We start from the raw sequence: 27,103 nt of genomic DNA, 5'->3' as shown, positions 1-27,103 counted from the left end.
CCGATCCACAGGCTTGCGAATCCGAGTCCCCAGGATGTAAGAAATAGATCCTTTCGCCCTGGTCGTCCTTTTTTTTCTTCCTGCGTATTCATGGGTCAATGGGATGAAAGAATTTGTGACCGGATAAACGAACGAATCAACGCAAGTACGCATGGGTCAATTGATGCTGGGTGGCACCGTACCTCTCTCGGTTGCCTCCTCCACTGCAGATCGTCTTCGCAGCGTTAATCCTGATCGTCAGGTACCAGCAGGGCTTGAACCACACGCTGTAACATCAGCCCATCGCCAATTGACCAAGAATGGGGGTTCTATGCGCATGTCCGACTCGAAACATGTGGTCAGGCAATCCAGCAAATCTCGTCTCATCGGCCCTCCTTGACCCAAGCAGTCACTTCTCACTTACACTCATACTCATGCTCATACTCGAACCCAAACTTAAACTTGCACCCGAAATCGTCCGATTCTACTGCCTATAACTCCACGCGATTGGATCGCGTCCGTCCTGGAAACTAGTCAATCAGTCGGTTCTGACTGACTGTTTCGACGTGACGTGGTCTCCACCGCGCTCTTGGGCATTGCTAAGCTTCGAAAGACAGGAGATGGTTCTAATTTAAATCTAAATACTATACTACTGGTTCAGCAGACGCTCGTGGGAGGCAGGATACCTTCCACCTGCAATAGGTAGCGAGTCCAACAACTTCTGGATTTCGGCCAGGTCGTCCTCGCTCAGGTCCACATCCTGGCAGTTCTCCACCACCCTCTCGACCTTCCTCGACCCGGGAATGGGAATGGCTCCCTGTCGCCTCACCCAAGCCATGGCTATCTGTGCCACTGAAGCGCCCTTGCGCTCTGCAATCTTCTCCACAGCCTCAACGAGCTTGAAGTTCTGTTCGAACGCCCCAGGCTGGAAACGCGGCAGGTGACGCCTGAAGTCGTTCTCCGCGATATCTTCGGGCTTCCGGATTTCCCCAGTCAGCCAGCCCCGGCTGACCGGGCTATACGCCACGAGTGCGATACCAACTATCACAGAACGGTCAATTCAGGGACGGAGCGAAGGTTATTGCACCAGAAGACTCACGCTCATGGCACGCATCCGCCACCCCATTGCTCAACACATGGGTCGAGAACAGGCTCAGTTCGATCTCAACCGCCGCGATCTCACTCACGGCGGCCGCCCGCCGGATCGTCTCCGCGCTGACCTCGCTCAGGCCCACGGCCCCGATCTTGTCCTCGGTGACGAGCTCCGCCAGCGCCCGGACGCTCGTCTCGATGGGCACCTTTGGGTCCACGCGCCCCATCTGGAAAACGTCGATCTTCTTGGTCCCGTCGAGGACGCGCAGCGCCTCGTCCACCGACGCGCGGATGGCCTCTGGGCTGCCCTGTGGCGTGTCCGTAAACCGGTCGTATGCGCCCTTGATAACGAGGACGACCTTGTCTGCGTCCTCGGGGTATCTTGTGAAGTAGTACTTCAACAGGTGAAGCGAATTGGCCTCTGGTGTGCCGTAAAATATGCCCTGTCTCGCCGTGAGCTGCGTGCCACAAGGTTTCTTGGACATGTCGGCGGGAAAGTCTACTCACGCCGTTCCAGAAGTTTGCTCCCTGCTCAAGTGCTGCTTTCATGACCTTGATGGCATCTTCATACTCGGTCATGTCCCACGGCTTCGTGAAACCTAAGAAGCATGTCAGGTCCACCCAGGCTATCCTAGTCTTGGGGGTTGGTACTTACCCAACAGGCCGAAGCCAACGGGGCCGATCGGCTTGCCGGCGATGGTGGTCTTCGCGATTCGACTCATGGCTCAGTATCAATGGACTTCAAGGTGGGTGGATGAGATGTATGAGATGAGCTGTGCTTTGTTCGTCTGTGGTTATTTTGTCCCAGTGATGTGTCCATTGCCTTCAGGGACCTCCAGCTTTAAAGTTCATCAGCTTCCCTCACGGTTGCAATGGCCGCCGCGTATGTCCGCGACTTGCCAGGAGTTAGGACATTCGAGACCTTCACTATGTCCGCAATTCGTCCGCGCCGGAACTATGGCTTCTGGAATCCGTATGAGCCTCCTCATCAATCTGGCATCGTAGAGTTGGGTATGTTCGGGCCGGAGCACAATCGGAAGGCCCGAGCCCGCTGCGATCGCCTATCTAGATTTAGGCCACAGATCTGGTCAATTGCTGGGTTAAGCGGCGCCTCTTGCCGGCCCCTCCGGCCGGCCCGCACCGTGAGACCATCATGCAGGTCAGCGTGGCGCAGCCATTTGAATTCCGATCCGGGGCCGTTTATCAGGCTGCAAGAAATTCCTCCACTGGATTTCGGCTCATCAGATTGAACAATCCGAGAGGTGATAACACTTTGAGCAGACTCGGTGTGGTAATTACTATCCTGCCAGCAAGGAGTGACGCTGGGTCTGACCAATCCAAGAATACCTTTGAGGTTTGGAATAGAAGTGCTTTTCGCTACGTGTACTACCCGAGTGTATGATTTATCGATGCAATATTGAAAACTCCGTTACGCCTCGCAGGACAATGAAGTGTCTCTCCCATGCGACCACCATGCCCATATACAAAGGGAAATGACAAATGGAATCTTGATCTAACTCTAATGTAAGTGGGAAATTCTTGGACTGATGCCCAAACAGTAAACTATTACCCAACAACCTTGTACTCCGAGTTCAATGCCACCCTGGTAAGCCTAGCAGGGTAGAAGACCAGCGGCGCAATCATGACCAAGGCCATAGGAACGGCATCAAACACGTAGACGAACGCCTCGTTGCTCGCGATAGTCCCCAGAGGGCCCTGGGCAAACTCAATCAGGCGCATCAGGTTCCGCAACATCAGCAGCCCAGTAGCGATGTACATAACCCAGAAGAACCTCCTCCACCTGAGCAGATGGCCGATGCCCAGAGCCACATCCGTGGGCTCCCGGGCCAGCTTGGCCTGGACCCTGACAGCGATGTAGGTGAAGAAGGCCAGCGCGACCTCCTGGAAGATGAGGCCGCCCAGGATGCACTTCTTGCCGATGGCCATGAGGTTCGCGTCGCCCGAGGCCTGCACGCCCACGCCCCCGAGCTGGCTCATGAAGGCCAGCGTGTCGATCAGCACGTAGACCTTGGTCAGGATGCCCGGGCGGATCAGCGAGAAGCGCGAGGCGTCGAGCGCCGTGATCAGCCGCCCCAGCGACATGTAGATGCTGCCGGCCAGCAGCGGAGGGGCGCAGAGGAGAAGCATTGCTTGCATGATCCAGGGGCCGATCTTCTTTGGTTCCGAGTGCGCCATGAAGCGGCCGTAGTAGCCAAAGGCTTCGCCTGCAGCACACAACTCTGGTTAGTCCCATTACAAGTACGAGTAAGTGAGTGCCTGTGGAAGCCAGAGCAGTAGCAAATAGGATAGAAAGACCAGTAGAAAATAGAACCAGGGAGGACAAGTGAACATACATATCCCGCCCAATATCATTGGGATGAAGGACCATGATCGGAAAAAGAACATGTAGCCGACATGGACTACCGTTGCGACTGCGAAGATTGAGAGAAATGCCAGACCTGCCTCCTTTGACGGCGTGTACTGGAAATACTCGATATCAAAGGTGCCATTGGCATGTTGGTTGAAGACAATATCCATCTTGATTAGACGAGTTGATTAAGCGAGTGTGGCAGCAAGCGGCGGACGGTGGATGCTGAGGAATTTAGTAGGTCGTTCAAGAAGCAAGAAAATAAACAGAAAAGACTGATTTTGATGACCATGGCATTCTTAAGTAGATACTCTACCTTTGGGGTTTTTCAAAAAATTTTGCATGATTAGTGCTGCATTTAAAACTACATCTACAGTTTACAACCGCTGGCCATTTTACGTATTCAAGGGATGTTTTTCGTATAGGAGAATACGTAAATTCAGACCAAAAAGGGCATCTAGAAGCAAAGATCCAAGCGCATTGGCCCGCTTCTCCCTTTTGTGGGCTGGCCGTGACTGCGGTACCCTTGCACCCGCAGATGTCAAGGCAATGGGCGCGAGTTCAAAGCCCCTGGGCTCGATCTTCTAACATTAGGTTGTTCAGGTTTTGACATCGTATAGGGCTGGTAGGCCGACAGGAAACGTAGAATACAGGCGCCATCTCCACAGTTCCAACTTCCGAGACGGCGACATACCGCATCAAGACATTGTCCAGAAGCAGCTCATCGCTGCACAGCCTCGGCTGCCGCGCAAGACACGCCGGCTTATAAGCCGTGTCGATTATTCGTATTCATCGTATTTGAAGGGCGCTCCCGCCCCCATTCGACAACAGTCAATGTCCAACCAACTTTCAAGTACCAGGCGATCATGTCGGATGAAAGCGCAACGGCTCCAAAGTCTGTCAGTGTTGGCAAGCGTACAAGGCGTACGCACCACAAGTAAGCAAGCAGCTGACACTTCCTGTGCTTCTTGAAGACGAGTAGCACGAGTTTCTCTCCCTCCACACGGCCAGGCTCCTCCAGCAGCCAGTGTCCTACAATTCATCCCAAACATTACCTGCTTTGGTGACACAGGATGGCACAAGGCGTTTTCTTCTGCCCTTCCTCCATCTGGAGTCTCTTCTTCGATATCTCCTTAGCTAACTTCAGACGCTTCAGATCGCGGCATGGCTGCAAGAACTGCAAGTTGAGACGCATCAAGGTAAGCTTGGTTTTCCTTCAAAGCCTTGCTCGCTTCTATCAGATCTTATTCTGAGCTTGGGATGATGGCAAGCACGCAGTCAGTCCACAGAGAGCTGAGCAATTACAGTGCGATGAGACCAAGCCAACCTGCGAGAACTGCATCAAGTTCCGCATCCCTTGCAGTTTCAATTCGAATCCCTCGCCCCCTTCAGATGCCTCCCCACCGGCACAGGATGTGCCTCGCCGGCGAGGTCGGCCCCGGAAGGACTGGCTCGCAGCTACAGCTCAACCGCCTTCCGCCGACCACAGCCCAGGAAACAATCCAGACCTTGCGGCCATTTCTCCAGATACACTATCAGAACAACCACCACCTTACCTGATCGGCGACCACAGCCTGAACATCACCGATCTCCAGCTCCTACACAATTACATGTATAAGGCCTCCATGAACATCGCGAACGCCAAGGGCCCGGACCAATTCTGGTCAATCGACTGCCCCAAGCTCGGCTTCGCCCATCCGCACACCCTACACCTGATCCTAACCTACTCAGCCCTACACATGAGCCGGCACGAGGCCGACCCAGAGCGGCAGCAGCAGCTGCACGACGAGGCGGTGCTGCACTTCGCCACGGCGCTGCAGCAGACGCGGCTGGAGCTGTCGCGGCTGGGCAGGCACAACGCGCACGCGCTGTACGTGTCGTCGATGCTGGTGTGCTTCTGCACCTTCGCCAAGGGCCCCAGCGACGGCGACTTCCTGATGTTCACGGCGGGCGGCGACGGGCCCGCGACGTGGATGCAGCTGGTGCGGGGCGTGCGCACCATCATCGAGACCATGGGCAGCCCCTTCATGTTCGACGAGGACGGCCCGCTGCGCGCGATGGTGAAGAAGGACCCGGACGACCGGGCGCAGGACAGGGACGCCGAGAGGCGCGAGCGGAGCAGGCAGCACCGGCCCGACTGGAGGCCGCCTTTGGATCGTCTGCGCCATCATATCTGCTCCCTGATGTGCCCGGCTGACTTTGACCGGCGCCGCAACGACGACGTGTGTCGGCTGAGCCTGACTGCTCTCGAGGAGATCTGCCCCCCTTGTGAAGCCATGTGGGGCAAGACGCCGGATGAGCCACTGGAGAGAGACCAGGAGTACTCCGTCTATGCCTGGCTGTACCGGTTGGATGATAACTTTATCCGATGCTTGGAGAGGAAGGAAGAGATAGCGTTGGTGGTGTTCGCGTACTTTGCCCTCCTTCTGAAGGAGCTCGAGGTGTACTGGTTCATGCAGGGTTGGGCAGAGCACATCATACTTGGCACTGATCAGTTCCTCGACGAGGAGCACAAGAGGTGGTTGGAGTGGCCCAAGGAGCAGCTTGCGCTAATCGAGATCACGATCAAAAAGTACACAGAGTCTATGGTGTTGAAATAGTATCTGTTACATTTTGCAGAACTGCTGTTTTCCATGATAACTAATCGCAAATTTTGCGGAAGCTTTCAAACATATTCGAACGGGGTTTCTCACATTATTCATAGTGCATTTCTTCATGTACATTCATTTCACTTTCAAGAAAATAGCGTGATTATGTGCTGTAAGACTCAGTGCTTGTCATCTCATTTCGTTACCTGCGACTGCTGCAATGTGTGTATGGCTAGGATAGTAAAAGGCGTCACGATCTTTAATTCTTTCGTCATGCGAAGGCTAGTCTTGCCAAAGCCTCATACATTTGCCCGACGGTCATTGTATAATCCGGCTTGAAGTCTTCATTATGCAATGAATGCTCTACGATTCCATAGATGCCAAACAACTTGTCTCTGGGATCTGAACAGAGCTTGTGCCGCATACTGTGGGCGATATCGAGAAAGTCGGGGGCAGAACGGTGAGTCCCACCCCAACTTCTGTCGAGTTGCTCTCCAATCTGGAGGTCCAACATGTCGAGGAGAGGTTGCATGTTGACCGTGCCAAGCCCCATATGTTCCCATTGAGGTGATATCTCGGCGTATTTGATCATTCTCACGAACCGTTTCACAGTGATACAATCATTGGACTGCCATTTGACTTCGTGCCGACCACAGATCAAGGATGCACTGCTTGAACGTCCGATCTCTTGGACAACCCACATTCTCTGGAACCATGGCCTGTTCATAATGTCCAAGAGGCCAGCTCGTACGACGGACGGCGGATAGTCTTGCCAAACTGGACGAGGCTGTGGTCGCGGCTCGTTTGCAAGGTAGCTGAGGACTTTGATTCCAGCGGCGGTGTCAGGGGTTGCTTCACCCAGCCATACCAGGACAGTTATGGCTTGCCAATATATTGATCCCATCATAGCAACTTGGCGGTTGCGTTCGTCAATGTCGTGCTGGTTGATGCATACATAGTCAATCCAGAGGGTTCTAGGACGGTCTGGGAATCGCAAGTGGCGGAGGGCAGCTTCTAGTGATTTTGTGACTGAGACAGACGTATCATCGATCAAAATGATTGCGCAGTCGTCCGTTGCGCCCCATACATAAGACAATGCTTCGAATTCTTTTCGTGGCTGTTCCATTCCACGACATTCCATGTGGCCCGTGACGATGTCATCATCTGAGCCAGGATGAAGAAAAAACAAGCGGAGATCATACTCATGCTCAAGCGGAGCATAGCGTACCGGAGTCTCTCGCTGTTCCACCATTCAGCGTTCATGGATTTCAGTCGAGATAGGACATTTACTCAAGGATGCGTGCGCACGTACCATGGCAGTCGAAGTGACTCGGCTGTCAGTTCCTTCTGATGTAAGTCGTATCCAGAACCCGAAGGAGAAAGTATAAGTCTTGCAGATCGGCAGAAGCTGATCCATCCCGAAGGCTGGCAGCTTGAAGTGCCACGCTTTGGCGAATAAATCCCATATATTGAAAGACATGTCTTCTGTCTGTAACGAGTATTGACGCGAGATCACGAGTCCGAGATCGCTATGATACCGATGAAAATTGAACGAAAGCTTCTGTCAACGGAAGCCTGGAACGTACACGAAGCTGAGTGTTGGGAAATAATGTGAGATGGAGGGGGATTATGGTTGGTCAAGAAGTCGGCAGTCATCCCATGCCCCGCAGCTACACATCGTCGCCTCATCGGGTCTGGCTGAAATCGATTGGGAATAAACCGATCAAACCACTGTTTATAATAAGTAAAACCTGTTTTATGAACATATATTCTATATATAGATCAATTCAGGCAACAACGCTGCTGAAGTAATAACCACTCACAGCATGACCGACCCGATCAGGACTCTAGGCACAGCAAGGCCAGTTCTACCTACATGCAGACGACACGCAATACCGAGTCTCATTTGGTGATGGACCCGGTGCTACTGTACGTGGATGGCCATCAAGGGTGGCTTTTACAGCTTATACCCCTATGTCACCGTCGAGCTGGAGTTCCTCGCAGTGGTCCGCTTTCAAGACGCAGAATACCCACAGAACTCAGAAGCAGACGAAGAGGCACACTCTCAAGCGAATGCGACAGCTAGGCGCCAGGTGGTGGCCCAGCACACATGACGAGGCTATGTGGTTCCTGACACACAATGAGGAACTCGATGATCCTGTCACCTATTCCGGTTGGCCGGCCCAAGGCGGTGTCTGGGTTTTGAACACGAATGTGGAAAAAGCAAGTGATCCGGGTACGGGGAGATTTCACGTCGCGATCAATATAGAAGAGCGATGCAAAATTATGGAGGTGCTTGGTGCTATTTATTATGCGAGTCCTGAGGATTGTCCGCTTCTTAATTTGTCTGACGGACTGGGCCCCGGGAGATAGGATGAGATGACAAAGAAATTTGGCGACTCCAAGTTTGGTGGCAAATGGGGCGCGAACACCTGAACGCAAATGAGAATGTCAACCAACATTCCCAGGCCCCATTGTCATCTGAGCGATAATTGAGAAGGTACATTCTGTTCATAGAAGAGCTGAAATGAGGCGGCGATACCATGTCCACAAAGCTAGCCGTAATAATTTCTCAAGTCTACTCTATAAATGTGGAGGGTTCGACGGCAAACAGCGATCAATTGATCATGCCCGATGTCGTCAGGGGTACAATCTCCGTGGCACCATGCCAAGCCCAGGTTCACGACTCGACCTGACAAGAACTACGACTTGTCTGTAAAGTAACTTGAACCTCTTCCCATTGCGACTTCTTGCACTCAATAAGCTGTCAACTTTGGCCAAGCCACAGTGGCCTCAGCACTTCCAAGCCTATAACAAGATGTCCTTCTTCAAGAAGCTCTTCAAATCCGAGCCCCCGCTATTGGTGGCTGGAGAGGAGCCGACAGGCCCACTGCCTCAACGTGTGCTCATGAAGACTAACCTCGGCGACATCGAACTGGAGTTGTTCACCGAGCAAACTCCCAAGGCAAGCCCATCCCCGGTTATTGCCACGACCTGCTGTGACTAACCATGGCCTCCCAGACCTGTCTGAACTTCATCACGCTCGCCAACGCCGGCAAGTACGACAACTGCCTCTTCCACCGCGTCATCAAGGACTTCATGATCCAGGGCGGCGACTTCACCCGTGGCGACGGCACTGGCGGCAAGTCGGCCTGGGGCGGCAAGTTTGAGGACGAGATCGTGCAGGGTCTGTCACATGACGGGCTGGGGGTCCTGAGCATGGCCAACGCGGGCCCTGGCACCAACGGCAGCCAGTTCTTCATCACGCTGCGTGCATGTTCGCACCTGGATGGCAAGCACACCGTGTTTGGGAGGATCGCGCCGCAGTCACAGGCCAGCAAGGACACGCTGATGAAGATCGCGGGTGTGAGGACGGAGCTGCAGGATCGGCCGTCGCAGACTGTCAAGATTGTTGAGTGTAGAAGCGTGCAGTAGGTGAATCTGGTATGCATCTTGGAGTCAACACTATGATACTTGCAAGAGCAATAATAGGGGATGAGGACTGGATATGCCTGTAGCATGAGTCGTCACGCCAGTGCCTGAGCAGATCTACTTGTGGCAGCCATTGACCTCCGGGCAAATACTCTCCAGCCGCTTCGTTGAAGGACTAGGCAGAGGAGAGGCAGACTGACTCTCGGAGTATACGGCAATGCAGAAGAAAAGTGTATTTCTGTTTGCAACAAGATCCGAAAAGTACCAACAGTAAACCCGCAACCTAGATATGGCAACGACGAGCAAAACGGTACCGCATTTCCCGCCCATTCTCAAAACCCACATGGTTTGGATCATCGGTGCAGAGCAAGCCGGTCTTGCCTGCGGAAGGTGCTACGCGTCTGACTAACCCGGACAGCCACGAAAGTGAGAAGGACGTCTTTTGTGTCTTGAGTAAAGCCAACATCAGAAGGACACTACTCTTCCCCCCCCCCCCTCGTCAACACTGTACACGCTTGCCATGCCTCTGGTCCTTTCGTTTTTCTAATGGAGCTGGTCTCCCTAAGATTGGCAAAGTTTACACAAATCCGTGACAATTTGTACCTTATTGAACAAAACTTTCTGATTGAACCTTCACAGCTGGGCTTGAAACTAGTGAAGTTTAGTTAGAATACCTTGTCAGGCTTCAAAGACTGAGCTAAATTCAAATTGCATCTAAGATTGTGGCTAGGAGCAGCCTTTTGGACTTTTGATTACTCTTCAAGCATATTCCCTTTTGCTATTCAGCACATTGATAAAGACGTTGTGGAAAGAGAGTGCACTAGACAGCCGGTAGCGAATGCCCTCGGATGCACATTGGTATACCATTGGGATCATTTCAGAAAATAAGAACGACACTTGGCAGAAACCAGTAAACAACACACATATTCAAACGAGACGTTTCTCCTCCCTGTAGGGATCTATGCATAACAGGAGAAAAGAAACACCAAAACTTCCCGCTCATGCTTAGAGATTTTACCCGACGGTGCATCCCGACGCTGCTAGGAGCCCGTCGTTTCTGCCCGTCGATTACCCAGCTAGATGCGCTGTGCCTAGGTACTAACAGCGACACCCACCGATCAAAGACCTGAGATTCTCTACATAAGCTCTCAACTAGGCAGTCAAAACCAAAAGTCTCCAGCTTATGCAAGCGATCGGACTAATTGGATCGAGCCACTGAGTGACTACGGGATGTGGATCAAAATGGGTAGCGCCGAGACGATGGCCGGACGCCGGCTTTGAACGCTCGGCCAATTCTAGTTCTGGAAAAATGTCTGAATCGTTCCGCCAAGAAGAACAATACGCGTTCTGGAGACTCAGAGATCGGTATGCATCTTGGCAGTAGAGGAGCGGCGTCTCGAATGCGAAGTATTCGAGACCAAGAGTCAGGTGTCTGTGATGTCCGAAGTTCCAATATTGAATCTGTTTGCGCAGCATTAACGAAGCGAGAAAGTTATGAATTATTGTTCCAATATCGCTATTTTGAAGACTTCGCAATATTCCTCGCATCGTTGTCGAGCTCAGAGTTGAGATTATGGCAGCTGGAAATGTCACGAGGGAGCCATAAGATGAAGGGACAACAGATGCAAAATGATATTGATTGAGCCTATCGAACAGTCTAAGACTATCCACAATCTCGATGAGAATCTTACAGTTCCTGTCGGGCCTACTATCTTCCCAAGGAGCGATTCTCGGGCTCTATTCATGGCCACCGATACACGCACCTCGGATACCGCAGAGGTCTGGAACGTTGTGATTAGAACGTCGCCAAGCTTGCCTGTACTCGCACCATGACAAAACTTTCTCGCGTTTACTTTAAACGTCAAGTTGCCCCGAAGAGACAGCCTCTAGAGGCAACGCTACTTGTGCTGGTGTCCGTTGCGGCCCCTTAGATCCCCTCACACTAGAACCGTAAAAGGAGAAACCACGCAGGAAGGACCCGTTCAGGTACCGCGCACGGCCATTTGCTTCGAGAAAGTCTTTAGAAAAACTAGAGCTTCTAGATTCGAAATGTCTGCTGAGCCGTTCATCAACGTGCAGTAGAATGCGTTTCTGTCGGAAGACATGATGGTTTCCGATGCTTGTTTCGGCAGTTTTGATGATGCCCACCGGAAGGGATTCGAGTATAAATAGGTTGTTCGCTGTAGGTGGGAGAAGAATACTGTCTTGGGAAGGGACAAGTCATTCTTTGATAGAACTCATCTTTACGAAGTCGAATTGCAATTACTCCTCCAGCAGGCCTTGGATTACACTCCGCAGAGCAAATTATACTTGGTCAACACTCATTGAGAACCAAGTAACATAAACCACAACTCTCTTTTTCTCTGAATTAAACACAATCTTTCGGAAAATAAACATAAACTTTCCTAGAAACTTTTCAAAATGAAGTTCACCACCACCACCATCCTCACACTCCTTACGGCCCTCACAGCCGCCGCTCCCTTAGAGCCTCAGACCATCTCAGTCGACCTTGAGAATGGCGAGGCCCAGAACATCACGGACAATGCCATCGAGAAGCGGTCTCAGAGCGGCAAGATGACGTACTACACGCCGGGGTCGGGTTCATGCGGCGCCACCAACAGCGAGACTGACCTCGTGGTGGCCATCTCGACAAGCATGTACGGGACGTACGCAAACCCCAACTCTTCGCCCATGTGCAAAAAGTCGGCAAGCATCAAGTGCAACGGCAAGACGATCAAGGCGGCCATCAAGGACAAGTGCATGTCGTGCGGCAAAGGCGACATTGACGTCTCGCCGGCGGTGTTCAAGCAGTGTGGGGCGTTGAGCCAGGGGGTCATCACTGTGACCTGGGATGTGGTGTAAGTGGGCGGATTATGACATGAATGAGAGAACGAAATCCAAAAAATTGGAACTGACAACCATAACGACGGCCATGAATAGACGCAAATAGACAGGCAGACCATAGATTGGTACAAGTGCTAGACACTAGAAATAAAAGTTTTCCCTTGTTCTAGAATTTCCTGTCTTGAGTTGGCACTATGCTAGGCAAAACCGAAGTCATGCATTCTGTGCACTTCCAACTTATTTCCCCCCCACAAGGTAAGCCAGCTGGCCGTAGGCGCCGTCATACGCAAAACCCCGTGAATCGCGAGTTGAGTTCCGTTGCCTTGATTTTGCTGGGCGGATAAAGTCCTGATATGGACTTTCTCGGACTATGCACGTAATGAGCCTGTGCTACGGCTCACGTCCGTGATGTAGCCGTCCGTATTTTCGAGTGATTCAGTCGAATGACTTCCGGCTGGCATGGCAAACCGGGAGGACTGGCCACTCCTTCGCAAGCCAACCCAGGCCTGCCCCCCTGACGCTCTGGCGGTAGCATATCGACCCTCTCAAGCAAGAGCCACAATGTTGGCTTTCACAACAGGACCAACATATTTGGCCAGACATGTCGCACGGCCGGTAAGCTGGTCATCTTATCGCTGATGGCTATGTTCATCAAATAATAGCCGGGGTGAGAGCTCCTAGGAAGAGTTTTCTTGTCCATCCAGTCGATAGACCTCCTTAGAATGGCTTCGCGACCTTGCGACTTTCACTCAGCCCCGTCTCAGGGTCCTTGTACTCCTTCCATGTGACAGGGTACATGGCATTGCCAGCCTCGCTGACGGCCATGATCACACCGAGCTCATTACTCGCCGTGGACAGGTAGTAGTTCGCTTGGTCACCGAGGGAAATCTGTACCACATCGTCAGCATTCGTGCCTCGCACCATGATTTCTCATGAAACCTCCTCCTGTAGATACACAGTGGGATACACAATGGGAACTTACCACCGATGCGCGCACGATATCGCCCGGCCTGAAGCTCTCATAGACCTTGACGCGGTCCTTCTCGGTGGCGCGCACGTCCTGGACGCGGATGACGCCCTGCCACTCGGCCTCGAGGACCGTGTCGCCGCAGACCAGGATAGCGACGACGGCCTGGCGCGGCGTGATGCGCGTCACGCGGCACAGCACCGTGTTGCCCACCTGTGGCAGGACCTCACGCTGCTTCTTGCTGCCTCCTCCTGCTCCTGCCCCTCCGAAGCCGACGCCGCCGGCGCCTGCCCCGCGCGACACTGATATCGTGGGCAGCTCGGCCGGTGACCCTGCTGCTGCCCTGGACGGGAGGTTCTGCGTGATCCTCGTGATGCGCTTCGCGGGCCCCTGGCTGCCGGCGGCGGAGGACTGGGAGGCAGGCTGGGCGATCGTCACGGTGCCTAGGAGGGAGCTGTAGAGATTTGCTTCGTAGAGGTGCACGCCCGGGCCGGGCTTGTATTTTGAGGCTGGGCCGAGCAGCTGGCCTGGGATTGCGAGTGTTGATGTTGCCATGGCTACGGCTGTGTAAATGAAGGCAGTCCGTCCCCCAGCTTGAGGTCGACTAGGTTTTCCTTGGGTATTGCAGGAAGGTTCGGAAGCAGTCGTCGTGGTCGATGTCGTCGAAATCGTGGCGGGGCAGCTAAGCTCTGAGGTCTTGCAGTGACGTTGGACGGCTGATCTGCAAGTCATTTCACGGTCAAGCCAAAAAGTTTAGCGGGCATGTTCCTGCAGTCCCAGGACCAGGCGTGTGGCGCCCCCACCACCACCACCCACCCTCCACCCTGCCACACCCCACTGCAAGGACCAAGGACCCCTAGACCCCTGCGCTGTGCCGTGCCCGTTGGTTGCTGTGCTGCGCTGGCCAGCAGGAGAAAAGTTTCTTCGCAGGGGCCCCTGCTCACCGTCAATCGCATTCATCCAATTGATCAATTGACGGGACCGGGGGGCAGCAACGAGATGATTCGATCCGGGACCCGGCCATCCGGTGGGATCACTTCTTGCGGCGCAGACCTCAACAATTCCGATTGTCTCAGACAATATCTAGTCTAGAGGTGTGTCCTCACGATATTGAGCTCCTCCCACAGCTTTCCCATTTCTTACTTGTTCTTTGTGCCTTTGTTCCTTCTGCCGTACACGCCCTCAGCAGAGAAGAGAAGACAAGAGAAAGAAGAGCAGGGACGAGAAGAAACAAACAAACACAGGACAGAGGATAGCACAGCACAGAACAGGATAAAAAAACCATGGCGCGCATCCTCTTCCTGCTCGCCGCTCTCGTCGGCCTGCTGAGCCCCGTCGTCTACCTGCTGGAGCAGCGCCTCGAGTCCTTCTACATCTTCTCGCCGGACCGCCTGCACGACCTCGCCAAGCGCGGCATCGCCGCCCACGGCAACGACACCCGCGGCGTCGTCTCCTACATCGTCGGCGAGCTGCACGGCGACGCCGCCACCGCCAGCCATGTCAACCTGGACGAGGAGTGGATCTTCAACAACGCCGGCGGCGCCATGGGCGCCATGTACATCATCCACGCCAGTGCGTCTCAACATATCCCCCCCTTCTCCCCGTCTTCCAACCCTCTACAAGCGAAAAACTGCAGATAGCTAACCAATAAACCAACCCAATCCGCAGGCGTGACCGAGTACCTGATCATCTTCGGCACGGCCATCGGCACGGAGGGCCACTCGGGCCGGCACACGGCGGACGACTACTTCCACATCCTGGCGGGGACGCAGCTGGCCTACACGCCGGGCAGCTACGAGCCCGAGGTCTACCCGCAGGGCAGCGTGCACCACCTCCCCCGCGGCCAGGTCAAGCAGTACAAGATGCCCGACTCGGGCTGCTTCGCCCTCGAGTACGCCCGCGGCTGGATCCCGCCCATGCTCTTCTTCGGCTTCGCCGACGGCCTCTCCAGCACCCTCGACTTCCCCACCCTGTGGCGCACCACCTGGGTCACCGGCAAGCTCATGCTCGGGAACCTGGCGCTGGGCAAGTTCTGAGGGGGGGCGACGTTGGTGGTGGATGGCGGTGGTGGGCTGTCAGCGAGGCGGTTGGGCGAGGCAAAGCTGGACCTGGCGACCTCGAGTTTCCGCTGTGGGAACTGGCTGTGGGCTCGTGCATAGATAGATACAGACCTCGTGTGGTTTGAGGACCTGACTGCTCCTAGAGATCGTGGGCGCGCCTCCTGTGTAATGTGTATTACCAGCCTTCCTGTAAATATACATAGCCTACATCGTGTAATGCGAAAGACGAAATACCCCATCGGCGAAACAAAGAGCCATCACAAAAAAAAGGGCTTATTTGTGTAGCTCCTTGTCGTTGCCAAGGAGTGTCCTCGCAGGTTCTCCGGGCAAATATCCAAAGTGCGTGGGAGCGCCGGAGCTGATATATCAGGCCCAGGCCGAGGGGGGGGGGGCAATCGATGAGACCCAACATGGTCCAAAGCCGAGGAGGGCGCCAAGTAAACAACGCGAGAATTCAAAAATTCACAGTGTAGATACGAAAAAACGGCACACAATCCCCACAAGTCAGTGAGAGCCAAGCACGGATCCGCATAAAAAAAGGAAAGCAAGAAAAAGGGCAAAATCGTGTGTTTCCGATGGCGCCACTCCCAGGGCGCAACTTGGCTTCGGCTCCGACCCGGAGCAAAAGTGGGTTCTTTTGTTTACTCGCAGGTGTGTATACGCCCCATCTACGTTACAGTAGTATATAGCCTCTCATTTATTCGCTCCTCTTTATTCCGAGTGGGCCGCCTATAAGTCTAAAGTACCTGGATAAGCTGATGGCAGTGCAAATCCCTACCTTGTGCAGATTGGGACTGCTGCGTCAGAGATCAAGCGCGCGTTAGTCGGCCGTCGACCCTGCGGGCCCTGCAGCACGCATTAGATGAGCAGCAGGAGTATGACGGCTCGTCGTTCGTATTGCCCGCGTTCATTGCCCGATCGGGAAGGTCAAGGCTACCTTCGGGATTATCATCCGCTGGCTTCCTCGGGTACAAATCTTTCGATGTTTGTTTCATGCGCGTCGCTTGATTGCACAAATGTGAATTAACGGGCGGGCGATCTCTGTCCAAAATTGTGACTTGACACTCAAAGGCGTGAGATGGTGGGCACTCCTATGTACTGTACTGTTGTTTCCCAGATCACCACCAAGACATCATTAGAGAATGACATCTGGGTACTTTTCCCTCCCTACAACCGACCAATCCTCTTACCTCCTACTCAGTCTCCTTTTTTCTTTTTTTGGCCTCCTCCTTCGTGACTCTCCTTGTTCCCGATAATTTTGCTGAACATGATATAAGCATGCGAAACCCCGGTATTTTGAAATGCCCGTGAATGAATAGAAGACAAATACAACGCATTTTTTGCGGTCTTGAAAACGCCGTTCGCGATGGTATGGTAGTGATGATACGAGATGAAAAGTCTGCGCCCCTGGTTGTGTAAATGGCGGCAGCAAGATATCGTCGCCAACAGATGAGCCCGTTTCAACTCCGTGAAATGCGTCCAGGTTTTCTCGCCACAGGAGTCGTGTATATCTCCAGTCGCTGAGTTCACCACATGCCGTCACTGCCGGGATTTGCCAGATTGCTGCTTCTGAGGCTTCTCGATCTCCTGGAGCAGTAAGCTGTGTGCCTATCCTCTAGGCAAGCCACTCCTGATCGCCTCTCGCAGGCCTCTTCATCTCCAGGACCTCGTCTTCGGACTCGCTGTCCTCATCGTAACCAGACTGCCCTTTACCAGGCGAGCCAACTACCTCGTACTCCTCCTCGTTTGGATCTTGTTCTTCGCCCTCGATGTCATCCTCCATCCATCTGAGTCCGTTGGCATGCTCCTCCAATGGGAAGATTTCTCTCGCGTACTCCTCCAGGCCTCGAGGGCCTTCCCACAGCTGCAACGAGTCGTGAAGGCAGCTCTCCTCAAGCGCACTATCGCCGAAGTAAGGGGGTTGCTTTGCGGGGTCGTCACCGCCTAGGCCAAATAATTTCTCCAGGGACTCAAGCTGTATCCTGTAGCCCTCGGGGATCTTCACCTTGAGCTCGATCTCACCCCTGACATATCGGACCGGTCGGCCAACGCCCTTCTCGAACTGTTCGCACGCCTCGCGCGGGGACAACAGCTCGTATGCAAGCGCTATGCGCTTGTCGCCCCACTTCCCCACCCCGTCCTTGAATATCTGGAGGATCGCTGGTCCGACATCATGCTCTGCGTCCAGCCAGGGAAGTTTGGCATCAGGATGGAAGGGCGCTTGCCACACGAAAGAGCCATCCGGCTGCATTTCCATGCAAAAGAGGGGATATGGCAAGCTGGTGAAATTGTTGTTGTAAATCCCCGTATACACAAAGGTGGCCGGAAGTCCAATCTGCTTCACATACTCCTCGACCTTCTGTTTGGGTGCCCAGAGTGGTAAGCTCGGCCAGTCTTCGTTGTAGGAATGATGATCAGGCATGGACGAATAGACATAGTGCTGGATGCCGGCCCTCTTTGCTGCGTCGGCCAGAGCTTCACCAATTTTCATTTCGTCGCCATAGAATGTCGTGTTGATGAAGGCAAGCTGTGCCCCTCGGAAAAGCTCCGAAATCAGCTGGTGATTTACCCCTATCCCGTACATGGGTCCACTTTGAGTTACATCTGCTTTTTCAGATGTAGCCCCTTGCCTCGTGTAGAGCTCGCCCACCAGCAGAGTTACGTGGGGATTTTGCCTGATCTCGTCCGCGACGACGCCTTCGAGATTTCGCATCTGGGCTCTCACGTGGTATCCCACAGCAGTGACATATCTGATGAGAGAAGAGGCCTGCCGTCCGCCGGCGTTGATGATGGCGATAGTCTTGTTGGGAGACGGCATGGAGCGTTTGGTGGGACGGGAGAAGGTGAGAGAGTTGTTCCGCGAATTCAGAAAAGACCCTGCTTCAGAGTATGATGATCTAGAGTGTTTGTGCCTCCGCTCTTCAACCGGCTTCGTCCTGATAGGGATGCTTTGTGTAGGCGCGTGCTGGGCAGGCCGATTTGGCAATTCCGCGTGAGGCATCTCGGATTTTGCTGAGCAAATGGCCATTCCTGAAAGAGGCCGTCCCGAGATCCTTGCTCCACCACGCTACTCAGTCCTTCCAACGCGAGCCAGAGGCGACGGGATCAACACCAGGATTATCAGTCCAGGGTGATTGTGATGCTATCGGCAACCAGAAATTGATAGGGCCGTAATGAGATCTCGACCGGTCTTTTGACTATCCTGCCAACGGTCTGGTATGGTGTTGATACCGCAGAAAAGTTAAGAAAATCCAGATTTGATTGGGTCGACAGATGGCATGCACAGGACGGGCAGTAGGGGATTTATGTTTCGTCGAAACGTCCCGGGGTCTCCAGATTCGTATGCGAGGCAGTGATCTGAGCCAGGAGGAAGATAAGGTTTCCCCGTCTTTTGTCCCAAGTTCGATGCGGAAAGTCACCCTACCTGCTTCCCGCTGTCACCCACACCCTGCAAAGTTACTTTTGTGGGTTCTTGTGAGTGGCTTGTTAATTTCTGCAAACACGCGGCGGAACAATTCTGCTTCCAGGCACGTCAGTGGGCTTGCGACGGCTAGGTGAGGGGCAGGATGAAGTGTATTAAAGGATGAGAGTAGGGTGGTAAGGTGCGTCCCCGTACGGAACATGGACCGTCTTGGGAATGGGCAGTTGTAACACTGCACTAGCAGGAGTAATGGGAATGACGGGGAAATCAGATCAGAGAAGAAAATCTCTGTTCTTCGTGCAACGTAGTCAGGCGGTGATTTCCAGGGACAGGCATGGACTGAGATAAGAGACGCAACATAGTATGCAATATGCAGACCGGAAGAAACAGGGAGGACAAGAAGGCGACAAGGGACGACTGTTAAGGACTCACATATCAGACACGATGTAGAATTGTCGGTTATTGGTGCGACTGATTGGAGCAAGGGCTCGTGCAGCCTCGTAGATCTCCCGACTCGGGTAGAGGTGGGTGGAATATCAAGTCGCGACTTGGCTCTGCGTAAATGTAGACAAATGTAGGGTGGGAAAGGCGGCTGTTCCGTCCAACGGTTGAGTTGTGCAGTTGCGAGGAAATAGGTTTGCTGGACAGTTTACTTTGCATCTAACAAGAGTGTTGAAAGCCCAATCGGGAATTACCAGAAAGGGTGGTGGTAGCCTCAGGTGGTGAGCAGACTGAAAAGGGGGAATGTTATCATCTGGGGAAGAGTCGCCGGGTCCCCCAGGATCGATCGTCTTTTTTGCAGCCCTTGCCGGCACTCGTGAGCCCCGAGTCCTTGAACGGCCCAACGAACCGAACCGGTGAGAGGAGGTCACAGGGCGCGTGCAGGAAGGTAAAGCCGGGCTGTTGCACGAATTGGTTCCGTCCAGATGAGACTCAGTCAAGCCTAGACTCGGCTAAGGGATCCGAAAGATAAGAGACGAGACAGCTGTTGGCTAAGAGAACCTTGTTGGGCGGAATAGAACCGTAGGTACGGGAGCGAGAGCCTGAGCCAGAGGGCCTGAGCCTAAGCGTGAGGGGCACAACGCGACGGGCAAGGATAGCGGTGAGGACGTGGCTGGACGTTGCGTCTGCCCGAAATGTGTCTTGTGGTGTTTTGGAGAACGAACGGAGAAGAGCGAAGAAGACCAGGGAAAATAGAAAGAAAAGTCTGCCCGTCAGTGGTCACGACGATAGTCCCCAATGGAGGTCGGGCCTGGTGGGTTGGGTTGGCTGGCACCTCAGACGTGGATCCGCGGCAGAAAGTGGTGCGGTGCGGTGCGGTGCGGTCTGATTCTTAGCCCAGTGTGGAGGACAAACAGAATTAACCCAAGTGGATCTCGGGGTACCGTAGTATTTGCTATTAGTCGAGGAGGACGCAGGTGAGGTACAGTATGGAGAACGGGCGAGAGGGAGACCACGGGGCCGTGTACCGAAGGAGGTTGTTGCGAGCGTTGGCGTTCACGTTCACGTTCAGTGCAGTCCAGCCCAGTAGTGAGTGACTCCAGTCGATGCAGCCCAGCCGGCAGTCACGCAATATATGAAATGCCGTGGCGGTTGGGCGCAGAAGGCGCAAGAAGATGCAAGACACTGAACGGCAGGCAGGCAGGCAGGTAGGAATGAAAGATGCTCCTTATCTGCGTGCTGTCTGGGATTTCATGTCTTGTGCCAGCAGCAAGCAGCAAATGGTCGGTCCGAGAGCAGCAGGTTGACAAGAGAACAACAGACCAGACAATTGCTTGATCCCTGGTTGCCGCCGTATCAAGTCTGACCAGCCAGAGCCGATCAGCCTGGACTAATAATAATACATGGGAGGCATACTTTTGTAGCCCACGGTATACCGAGGACTGGTACCGCTGCTGGAGGAAGGCTGAGTGATGATGTACACTCCACTGCTCCATCAAGCTCCATCGACCTTTGTACTGTAGACTATGTACTGTAGTCATCCACACATCCACACAGGTCCGCGTCACATCCAGGATGGACACCTTGGGGCCGAGTGGGAGGACGGGGAGGGGGAGAGATGGGCAGGGCGGCAGAGCAGGAGAGAGACGAGACGAGCAGAGCAGAGCAGAGGCGCACGAGGTTGGCATGGGCTTTGTCGATTCGACAGCGAGGTCGGGCTTTGCATGGCGAATGTGAGGGAATGAGGGTGAGGTTATTACCTAAAAGATTCCATCAACCGACGGCTGCTGTTGGCCAGGGGCAGGACAGGCCCTGTTGGCAATTGCCAAACCGAACCGACTTAGCGACCAGATAAAATTCAGAATTTTCCCCCCTTCCATGGAAGGGAGAAAGCTTCAGCTCGACAGTAAGAGATGGGTACACAGACGGGGGGAGGGTGGCCGTCATCACCAGGGAAGGAGCTTTGGCTGATTTGATATTGTTAGATACAGCACCGTATGATAGATGGGAAGGGCAGGCACCTTGTTGGCCCTCCCCTCCCTGACCGGTTCGTGAGTCGGTGTTATCAATGTCTGCAGGAGTACGTACCTCTCTCTCTCTCTTTCCCCTGCCCTTGTGTGCTGCTGCTGCCAAAGTCCCCTTCCCGGCTCACCTTGGAAAGACTTTCCTCTTCAGGATCAGGGCGATGCAGGGCAGGGAGCGACACCACGAGGGCCTGGCTTGCGGCTCAAGTGGTCTGGCTGCTCGGGTGGTGGAGGGGAGGGTGCGATCCTTGTACCCACGTACCCCTCCAAGGATTGTCTGTCAGCTTTGCACTGAGAGTCTTGCACGCAACTCGGGCAGCTGCCAGGAGGGAAAGGCACACCCACCCCGCCCACATACACACACTCACACACGGTACAGTAGCAGCAATAAGGTGGGACCTGGGTTTCTGCTCAATGCACGAAGCATCAGACTGCACCCCTCCGCCCCTCCGTATTACCTTAGTATTACCCCCAGCTTTTTGCACGCAACTTTTTCGTTTGCCATTGTCTGCACCGCGATGGAGACCCATGGAGACGTGATTGTTTCCCATTCCCGGGCCCTGCAGCTGCAGTCAACCCACACGCCGGGCCATGCCCATCTCACAATTCGCAGTGTCATCAGCCTTGCCCCGAGTCAGTTCCCACGGATGCCCAGGCCCGCCCAAGCGAGCAAGGCTGATAGCATCCCGCCGCTTGACCCCAGGCTTCTTTGCTTCTTCTTATCTCTACCGCAGTAGATCATCTCGCAATTGTCCTCGTGCCAGATGACGGCAGAGTGCCAGATTCCATTTCGGGCGCATTCCTGTCGGAGCACTCTGCCCTAGCTGCCCGGACGGTCCTACTCTAGCACATTCAATCAATCAATCAGTCAATCAACCGCGCATTGATTGCCAGCAATATACTACCCAGCAGCAATACCGCCTCGTACTTGTACCAGAACACAAAAAACCACCTGCCACCGACTCGACTCAGCGACCTGGTCTCGTCAGTTGGACGTCATTGTGCGTGCGTGCCTGCTCGGACGTACTGACTAGATTTTTACGTGCCAGCTTGCCTCGTCTTAGTCTGGCCATTATCGCAGCCTCCAGCGCCTGCGCCCTGAGTCCTGCCGCTCCAAACTCGTCGGCCCTGCAGCCCTCCAGTGAGTCTTCGAGGCGGCTTCGTCCTAAATCCATCATATACACACACATCGCACGCAAGCAGCCAGCCAGGCGCTCTTGAGAATAGCAGCCGGGCCGGCCACTTCTCCAATAAGGATTGCAGTCACACGGTGCTAAGTCAACCCGGTCTTATTATGGTGTCGATATCAACCGTCTTATCGCTGCCATCCTCCACCCCTTCGCTATCGGAGCGGGCTCCAGATACCGAATGTTCCGATCGCCTGGGGTCCCAGCTCATTGGGTCGACCGCTCCCCAGTTGCGCTGGTCCTGGCGTGATTTCTGGATGGTGGGCGAGAACCGCTCCTCTGGCCCGTAGGCCGCCCGCGGCTCGCTGAAGTCCTTGCAGCCCCAAGCGCGACGAAACCTAAAGCACTGTTTTTCGTTACGTACAAGTCGTGTTAACTAACGCTCTTATGGTCAGCTTTTCCCAATGGCCTTGGCCTTTTTATGCCGTCATGAGACAGTCGATGGCGCGTGTTCATGCTGCCCGTCCTGCCCGTACGGTCTAGCCCCTTTTCGATGTTCAGCACATCTCCGCGGAGCTCCTCCTTCTCTCTGTCATTCATTCCTCTGGCCGCCGTTGGACCCCCTGTTTATTTCCGCACCAACACGACCATGGTCTTGGTGTTTAGCCCCGAGAGGCAGGCAGCGCACCAGCCTCAAGTGATAATGGCGTTGCAGCACGCAAACCCTGGCCGGCCCGGCGTCCTCCGCAGCAACACTACTACCGTGCGCTCCTCTCTATCGCCCTGCCCCATGGGGAAAGTCACGTCCCCAGCGAACAAGCTTCTCCTAAAAACCGGAGAAAATGTCCCACTCTCTAGCATATCATATAATAGGTGCCAGGCTGCAAGATGTACCGTAGATGCACTATCGTCGTACCTGAGCCAAGCCGATTGTAGTAGGTCGACTTGGGCTACGGGCCACACAGCCGGTCTCGGGTGATCCGATCGGTTGATCCGATGGCAGCTACGAAGTGCTCATGTGGGCAATGTTTCAATCCTATTGATAATGATACCTGTCGACATGGCCCCGCCGTGCCTGCCAATTTGAGAAAAGCCATCCAACGACCACGGCATGAACCGTGGAATGTCTGTATTGAAGGGGAGGCAACATTTCCAGCTCGTGCCGGAACTATCCTACTGGCGAGACCGGCTATGGTTCATTATGTCGTTGCATGACCTGTCTGCTTCCGGGCAATCGCTGACCACGTCCGTGCCATCGCCTGGAAACGCCAACCCCTATAATCCCTGGTGGTAGCTGCCGCTCATGTAATCCGAATCCATGAAATTGATACCTGAATAGTCGAAGGAGCTGGCGTCGCCCATCCACTGATCAGCATTAGAAGACGGGTCAAAGGTGGCATTGGCACGGATGGCCCTCTCCAGTGAGGTCCAGTCGATCGTCTCCATCGCGTCCGTCGCCTCCGGCAACCATGCGGCTTCCGTGCTGAGATCGGTTCCCATAGGTCTTGTCGTGGAGCCATGTTTACTCAGTTGTGGTTGGGGCGCTGGCGACGCGTTGAAATTGCCTTGACCAGGCACAGATGATACTAGGCGTGGATGGTCAGTCCTAATCATGGTGTACGCAGCGGTTGAAACGTCTTCATGGAGGCCCGCGAGATGCTTACCATTGATCCTCAAGCTGTCCAATGATGGGTAATAGACTGTTGGCCCAGAGGCCTGAGGCCTCGGTACTTCAGCCAGCATTGAGACAGGCTCCCCCTTTGCAGCACGGCTCTTCTCGATCTTGCGAAACATGATAGCGAGAACCTCCGGCGCCTTCCTGACCTCCGGCGCGGCAGTGGCAACCTCCATCCATATGCGGTGCGACCGCTTCAGCGATTCCATAAGCTGCCTCTTACTTGGCAGGACCGTGTCCTCCTTCGTCCAGTCAAAGTCCCCGCCGGGCTCGGCATAGTGGTCGTTCTGGATGACGAGGTAGACGACCATGGCCGCGAGTAAGAGGTCATGCATGGCGAGGCTCGACACGAACCAGCCGTTCTGGCTGAGCATGCCGCCTGGCTTCGTCGCCTCAAAGACCGAGTTCTGGTACTCCAGCAGCCCCATCGCCGCCAGCAGGCACCTTCGCCTCGAGTATTCGTGCTCCTTGCGTGGCGCCTTCTCGACCAGGTACCGCCTGTGCAACACGCAGATGGCCTTGTGGTACAGCGCCGCGATGCCGAACCGCTGGACCACCTGGAATGGCGGGTCCGTCACGCACTCTTCCAGCGGCCTGACCTTCATGAAGGGTGGCATTGCGTCGAACTTTGCTGCCAGCTGAGTGTCCAGGTCCATAACTTCTTCATATGTCGGCTCTGTCAGCGCGTGTGCCTGCCTCGCTACGAGGCCGAACAGCTTGCAGATCCCGGCTTTGAATGTTGGGTAGGTCATGTGTGTATACTCTGTGTCTGGCCTGGCTGGAGGTAGTTCCTTGGTATCCTCGTCAAAGTCCTCGTCCATTAAATTCCTCGGTGGCAATGTATCGCTTTCAATGCCATGGATCACTAGAGCTCTGTCAGTCAAGGACACCGACATCTTCTCACAAAAAAAGTCGCGCGCTGAGGGTCTCTCTTGAGACTGCTTCAGAAGCAGATGAGGTCCTTTCAAAACAGTCAGAGTCACTTACTGCTAGGCAAGCCGAGGTGGAACGACACCATCAGGTCAATCTGGATTGCCAGGTTCCACATGCGCCGACCCATCTCAGCTTCAAAGGGCGAGATCTGGGTCCCGGGGAGCTTTGTCGGGTCACGGTGCAGCCCCATCTTCAGCATGAGGCGGATGCACACGCTCGACAGCAGGTAGCAGTTCATCTGCGACGTGCGGTTGATGAGGAAGTCGGCCTCGACGTACAGGAGGAAGGGCGCACAGGTCAGCGGGCCCGGGGGCGAGAACCCGTACAGCCCATCGCGCGACGACGTGTACGTCAGCGCCGACCCGGCCGCGGCGCGGTATTGGCGAAATCGCTGCATGGGCGTCAGCGGGACATTGTCGCTAGCGAGCTCGTGTGGCGCCATGAAGTTGCTGAAGAAGATGGCCAGCGCGAAAACCACTCCTTTGCGTTAGCCAAAGTAATACATTCTAGAACATTTCAAAGCACAAAGATCGGGGAACTGTAGCAGCAGAAGAATAGCACTCACTGTACAGGAGCGCAAAGAAGTCCAGCTCTATGGTCCGGGAGGTCGGATCCGCCCAGAACCCATTGTACTGTCGTTCTCATGTGTCAGTGCCAGTTGATCTCATCTCGGATGCGCAGCTTATCTCAGGGGGGTGTGGGCGACACTGAGGAAATAAAGCATACGAATCTACTGAACGTCGGCCTGTGGACAATGTCTATCAACCTTTGTCGTCAGCATGTTTATTTTAGACTTGGGCTGGGAACGAAAAAAAAAAAAAAAAAAGGACGGTCAAGAGTGGCTTGCGTACGCTGTGAGGCTGAATATGCGTTGAAGTACCGCATGACAAGTCGGTCTGCGACGTGTTTCGAAGGCAACATGTCTATGAGATCCTGCCTGCTCCTTGGCGAGGGCCTGTCCCCGAGGAGGACGGCGGGCGAGTCCACATCGGCGGCGAAGTACTCTGGCGAGTCCTCATCGATGTCCTTGTTGCTGTCTCCGTCGTCGAAGTAGCTCTTGAGGTCCTCGATCTGTAAGGCACACTGAGTCAGCTCTCTCTTCTCTATCTCTACTTACACATACTCCTCCTCGTGCTCCTATATACATAAATATAAGGAACAGACAACACGTACATCGCCCAACATAGCCATGAAATGCGTAGCTCCCACATAAGTGGTGTTGCCTCCCCTCGCCCCTGGGCCCCTGACGACCTGAGCCCCCGCGGCCGACGAGGCAGGCGTCCCGGCGTCGTCGTCGTCGTCGTCATCGCCGCCACCGCCACCGCCGCCGCCGTCCCCCAAGCTCGCCGCCGTGCGCTCCGAGGACGGCTCCCGGATGTTGCCGTCCTCGTCGAGCATCTCGCGCACCATGCCCTCGAGCCTCTTCAGGCGCGCGGCCATGCTCTTTGGTGGCTTGTTCTTGACGGGCTTTGGCGCGTACTTGCAGAGGTCCGTACGGGACTTCTTGAGGCAGTTTGTGCATGGCCTGTGATGCGCTCGTTAGCATCGCGGAATGCTCCTCGGAAGGCACTGGGAACAAATAATATCTCTGGTTTTGGGGGGGGGGATTAACATCGGCTATCTTCCACGTCGTCTACATGAATGTGAAAAACTAAATGAACATCCCTTCAAATCTTGTCCATGTGGAAAATGACCACCCTCCCAACCCGTCTTATCGTGATATGAACAAGGGGCCACCTACACGGCTCTGTCACATTTTAACTTTGAGCTCCGGCATGGCGCACATGAGAGGAGCACCCGCGACCTCTTTGGGGGCGCATCCGCGGCGGTTCCGACCGACGAAGCTGTTTTGGCTGATTTGGCATGCCCCGAAATGTCCATCTTATCCATCGTCAACATCACAAGGGTCCAAGGAAGGCAGAGGTTTCTAATGATCTGTAAGCAGCTCGAGGGTCTGGTATCCCCAGGTTTGGGGCGTGTCAGTCTCAGGGGTAGGTGCGCCGGCTGCTCGGGGCTGGCGGAGTACCCGATTGTGCGTGCGGCGCGAGCACCTACTGATGCTGCTAGGAAAAGATGTGCACTTGAAGTGAATTGCTTTGTGTGATCTTGACAATCGATTACATCTAAGGTTTGTTGCAGCAATGTTCAGTGG

At 54.4% G+C, this 27,103-nt stretch overlaps 10 protein-coding genes across 10 annotated transcripts; 4 read left to right on the top strand and 6 right to left on the bottom strand.

Moving 5' to 3' along the window:
• Positions 1 to 628: 628 nt before the first annotated feature.
• On the bottom strand, positions 629 to 1,793 carry J7T55_004664 (uncharacterized protein; the record flags this gene model as incomplete). The annotated part of the gene is made up of 4 exons (XM_053130378.1): positions 629 to 1,020; positions 1,079 to 1,514; positions 1,579 to 1,670; positions 1,727 to 1,793. 4 exons carry the CDS (start codon positions 1,791 to 1,793, stop codon positions 629 to 631), a joined length of 987 nt encoding a protein of 328 aa, XP_052991592.1.
• An 844-nt stretch (positions 1,794 to 2,637) lies between these two features.
• J7T55_004663 (uncharacterized protein) lies at positions 2,638 to 3,609 on the bottom strand (the record flags this gene model as incomplete). Its single annotated transcript, XM_053130377.1, has 2 exons — positions 2,638 to 3,296; positions 3,426 to 3,609. 2 exons carry the CDS (start codon positions 3,607 to 3,609, stop codon positions 2,638 to 2,640), a joined length of 843 nt encoding a protein of 280 aa, XP_052991591.1.
• Positions 3,610 to 4,305: 696 nt separating this feature from the next.
• J7T55_004662 (uncharacterized protein) lies at positions 4,306 to 6,039 on the top strand (the record flags this gene model as incomplete). Its single annotated transcript, XM_053130376.1, has 3 exons — positions 4,306 to 4,376; positions 4,596 to 4,638; positions 4,747 to 6,039. 3 exons carry the CDS (start codon positions 4,306 to 4,308, stop codon positions 6,037 to 6,039), a joined length of 1,407 nt encoding a protein of 468 aa, XP_052991590.1.
• A 259-nt stretch (positions 6,040 to 6,298) lies between these two features.
• Positions 6,299 to 7,507, bottom strand: J7T55_004661 (HET-domain-containing protein; the record flags this gene model as incomplete). Its single annotated transcript, XM_053130375.1, has 2 exons — positions 6,299 to 7,267; positions 7,340 to 7,507. The coding sequence occupies 2 exons, from the start codon at positions 7,505 to 7,507 to the stop codon at positions 6,299 to 6,301; spliced, it is 1,137 nt and encodes a 378-aa protein (XP_052991589.1).
• Positions 7,508 to 8,845: 1,338 nt separating this feature from the next.
• J7T55_004660 (uncharacterized protein) lies at positions 8,846 to 9,462 on the top strand (the record flags this gene model as incomplete). The annotated part of the gene is made up of 2 exons (XM_053130374.1): positions 8,846 to 9,007; positions 9,049 to 9,462. 2 exons carry the CDS (start codon positions 8,846 to 8,848, stop codon positions 9,460 to 9,462), a joined length of 576 nt encoding a protein of 191 aa, XP_052991588.1.
• A 2,418-nt stretch (positions 9,463 to 11,880) lies between these two features.
• J7T55_004659 (uncharacterized protein) lies at positions 11,881 to 12,409 on the top strand (the record flags this gene model as incomplete). The annotated part of the gene is made up of 2 exons (XM_053130373.1): positions 11,881 to 12,317; positions 12,400 to 12,409. 2 exons carry the CDS (start codon positions 11,881 to 11,883, stop codon positions 12,407 to 12,409), a joined length of 447 nt encoding a protein of 148 aa, XP_052991587.1.
• A 611-nt stretch (positions 12,410 to 13,020) lies between these two features.
• J7T55_004658 (exosomal core protein csl4) lies at positions 13,021 to 13,825 on the bottom strand (the record flags this gene model as incomplete). Its single annotated transcript, XM_053130372.1, has 2 exons — positions 13,021 to 13,191; positions 13,286 to 13,825. 2 exons carry the CDS (start codon positions 13,823 to 13,825, stop codon positions 13,021 to 13,023), a joined length of 711 nt encoding a protein of 236 aa, XP_052991586.1.
• Positions 13,826 to 14,553: 728 nt separating this feature from the next.
• Positions 14,554 to 15,306, top strand: J7T55_004657 (c-8 sterol isomerase; the record flags this gene model as incomplete). Its single annotated transcript, XM_053130371.1, has 2 exons — positions 14,554 to 14,842; positions 14,939 to 15,306. 2 exons carry the CDS (start codon positions 14,554 to 14,556, stop codon positions 15,304 to 15,306), a joined length of 657 nt encoding a protein of 218 aa, XP_052991585.1.
• A 1,639-nt stretch (positions 15,307 to 16,945) lies between these two features.
• On the bottom strand, positions 16,946 to 18,148 carry J7T55_004656 (uncharacterized protein; the record flags this gene model as incomplete). Its single annotated transcript, XM_053130370.1, has 1 exon — positions 16,946 to 18,148. One exon carries the CDS (start codon positions 18,146 to 18,148, stop codon positions 16,946 to 16,948), a length of 1,203 nt encoding a protein of 400 aa, XP_052991584.1.
• A 4,346-nt stretch (positions 18,149 to 22,494) lies between these two features.
• J7T55_004655 (uncharacterized protein) lies at positions 22,495 to 26,832 on the bottom strand (the record flags this gene model as incomplete). Its single annotated transcript, XM_053130369.1, has 10 exons — positions 22,495 to 22,741; positions 23,062 to 23,169; positions 23,260 to 23,293; positions 23,675 to 23,929; positions 24,008 to 24,883; positions 25,006 to 25,431; positions 25,517 to 25,583; positions 25,840 to 26,022; positions 26,125 to 26,476; positions 26,756 to 26,832. The coding sequence occupies 10 exons, from the start codon at positions 26,830 to 26,832 to the stop codon at positions 22,495 to 22,497; spliced, it is 2,625 nt and encodes an 874-aa protein (XP_052991583.1).
• Positions 26,833 to 27,103: the final 271 nt, after the last annotated feature.

The sequence above is a fragment of the Diaporthe amygdali genome (assembly GCF_026229845.1).
Source record: "Diaporthe amygdali strain CAA958 chromosome Unknown NODE_22_length_803717_cov_65_427750, whole genome shotgun sequence".
NCBI lineage: Eukaryota > Fungi > Ascomycota > Sordariomycetes > Diaporthales > Diaporthaceae > Diaporthe > Diaporthe amygdali.
The sequence above is the reverse complement of the archived record's forward strand: the minus strand, read 5'-3'. Positions and strand labels throughout refer to the sequence as shown.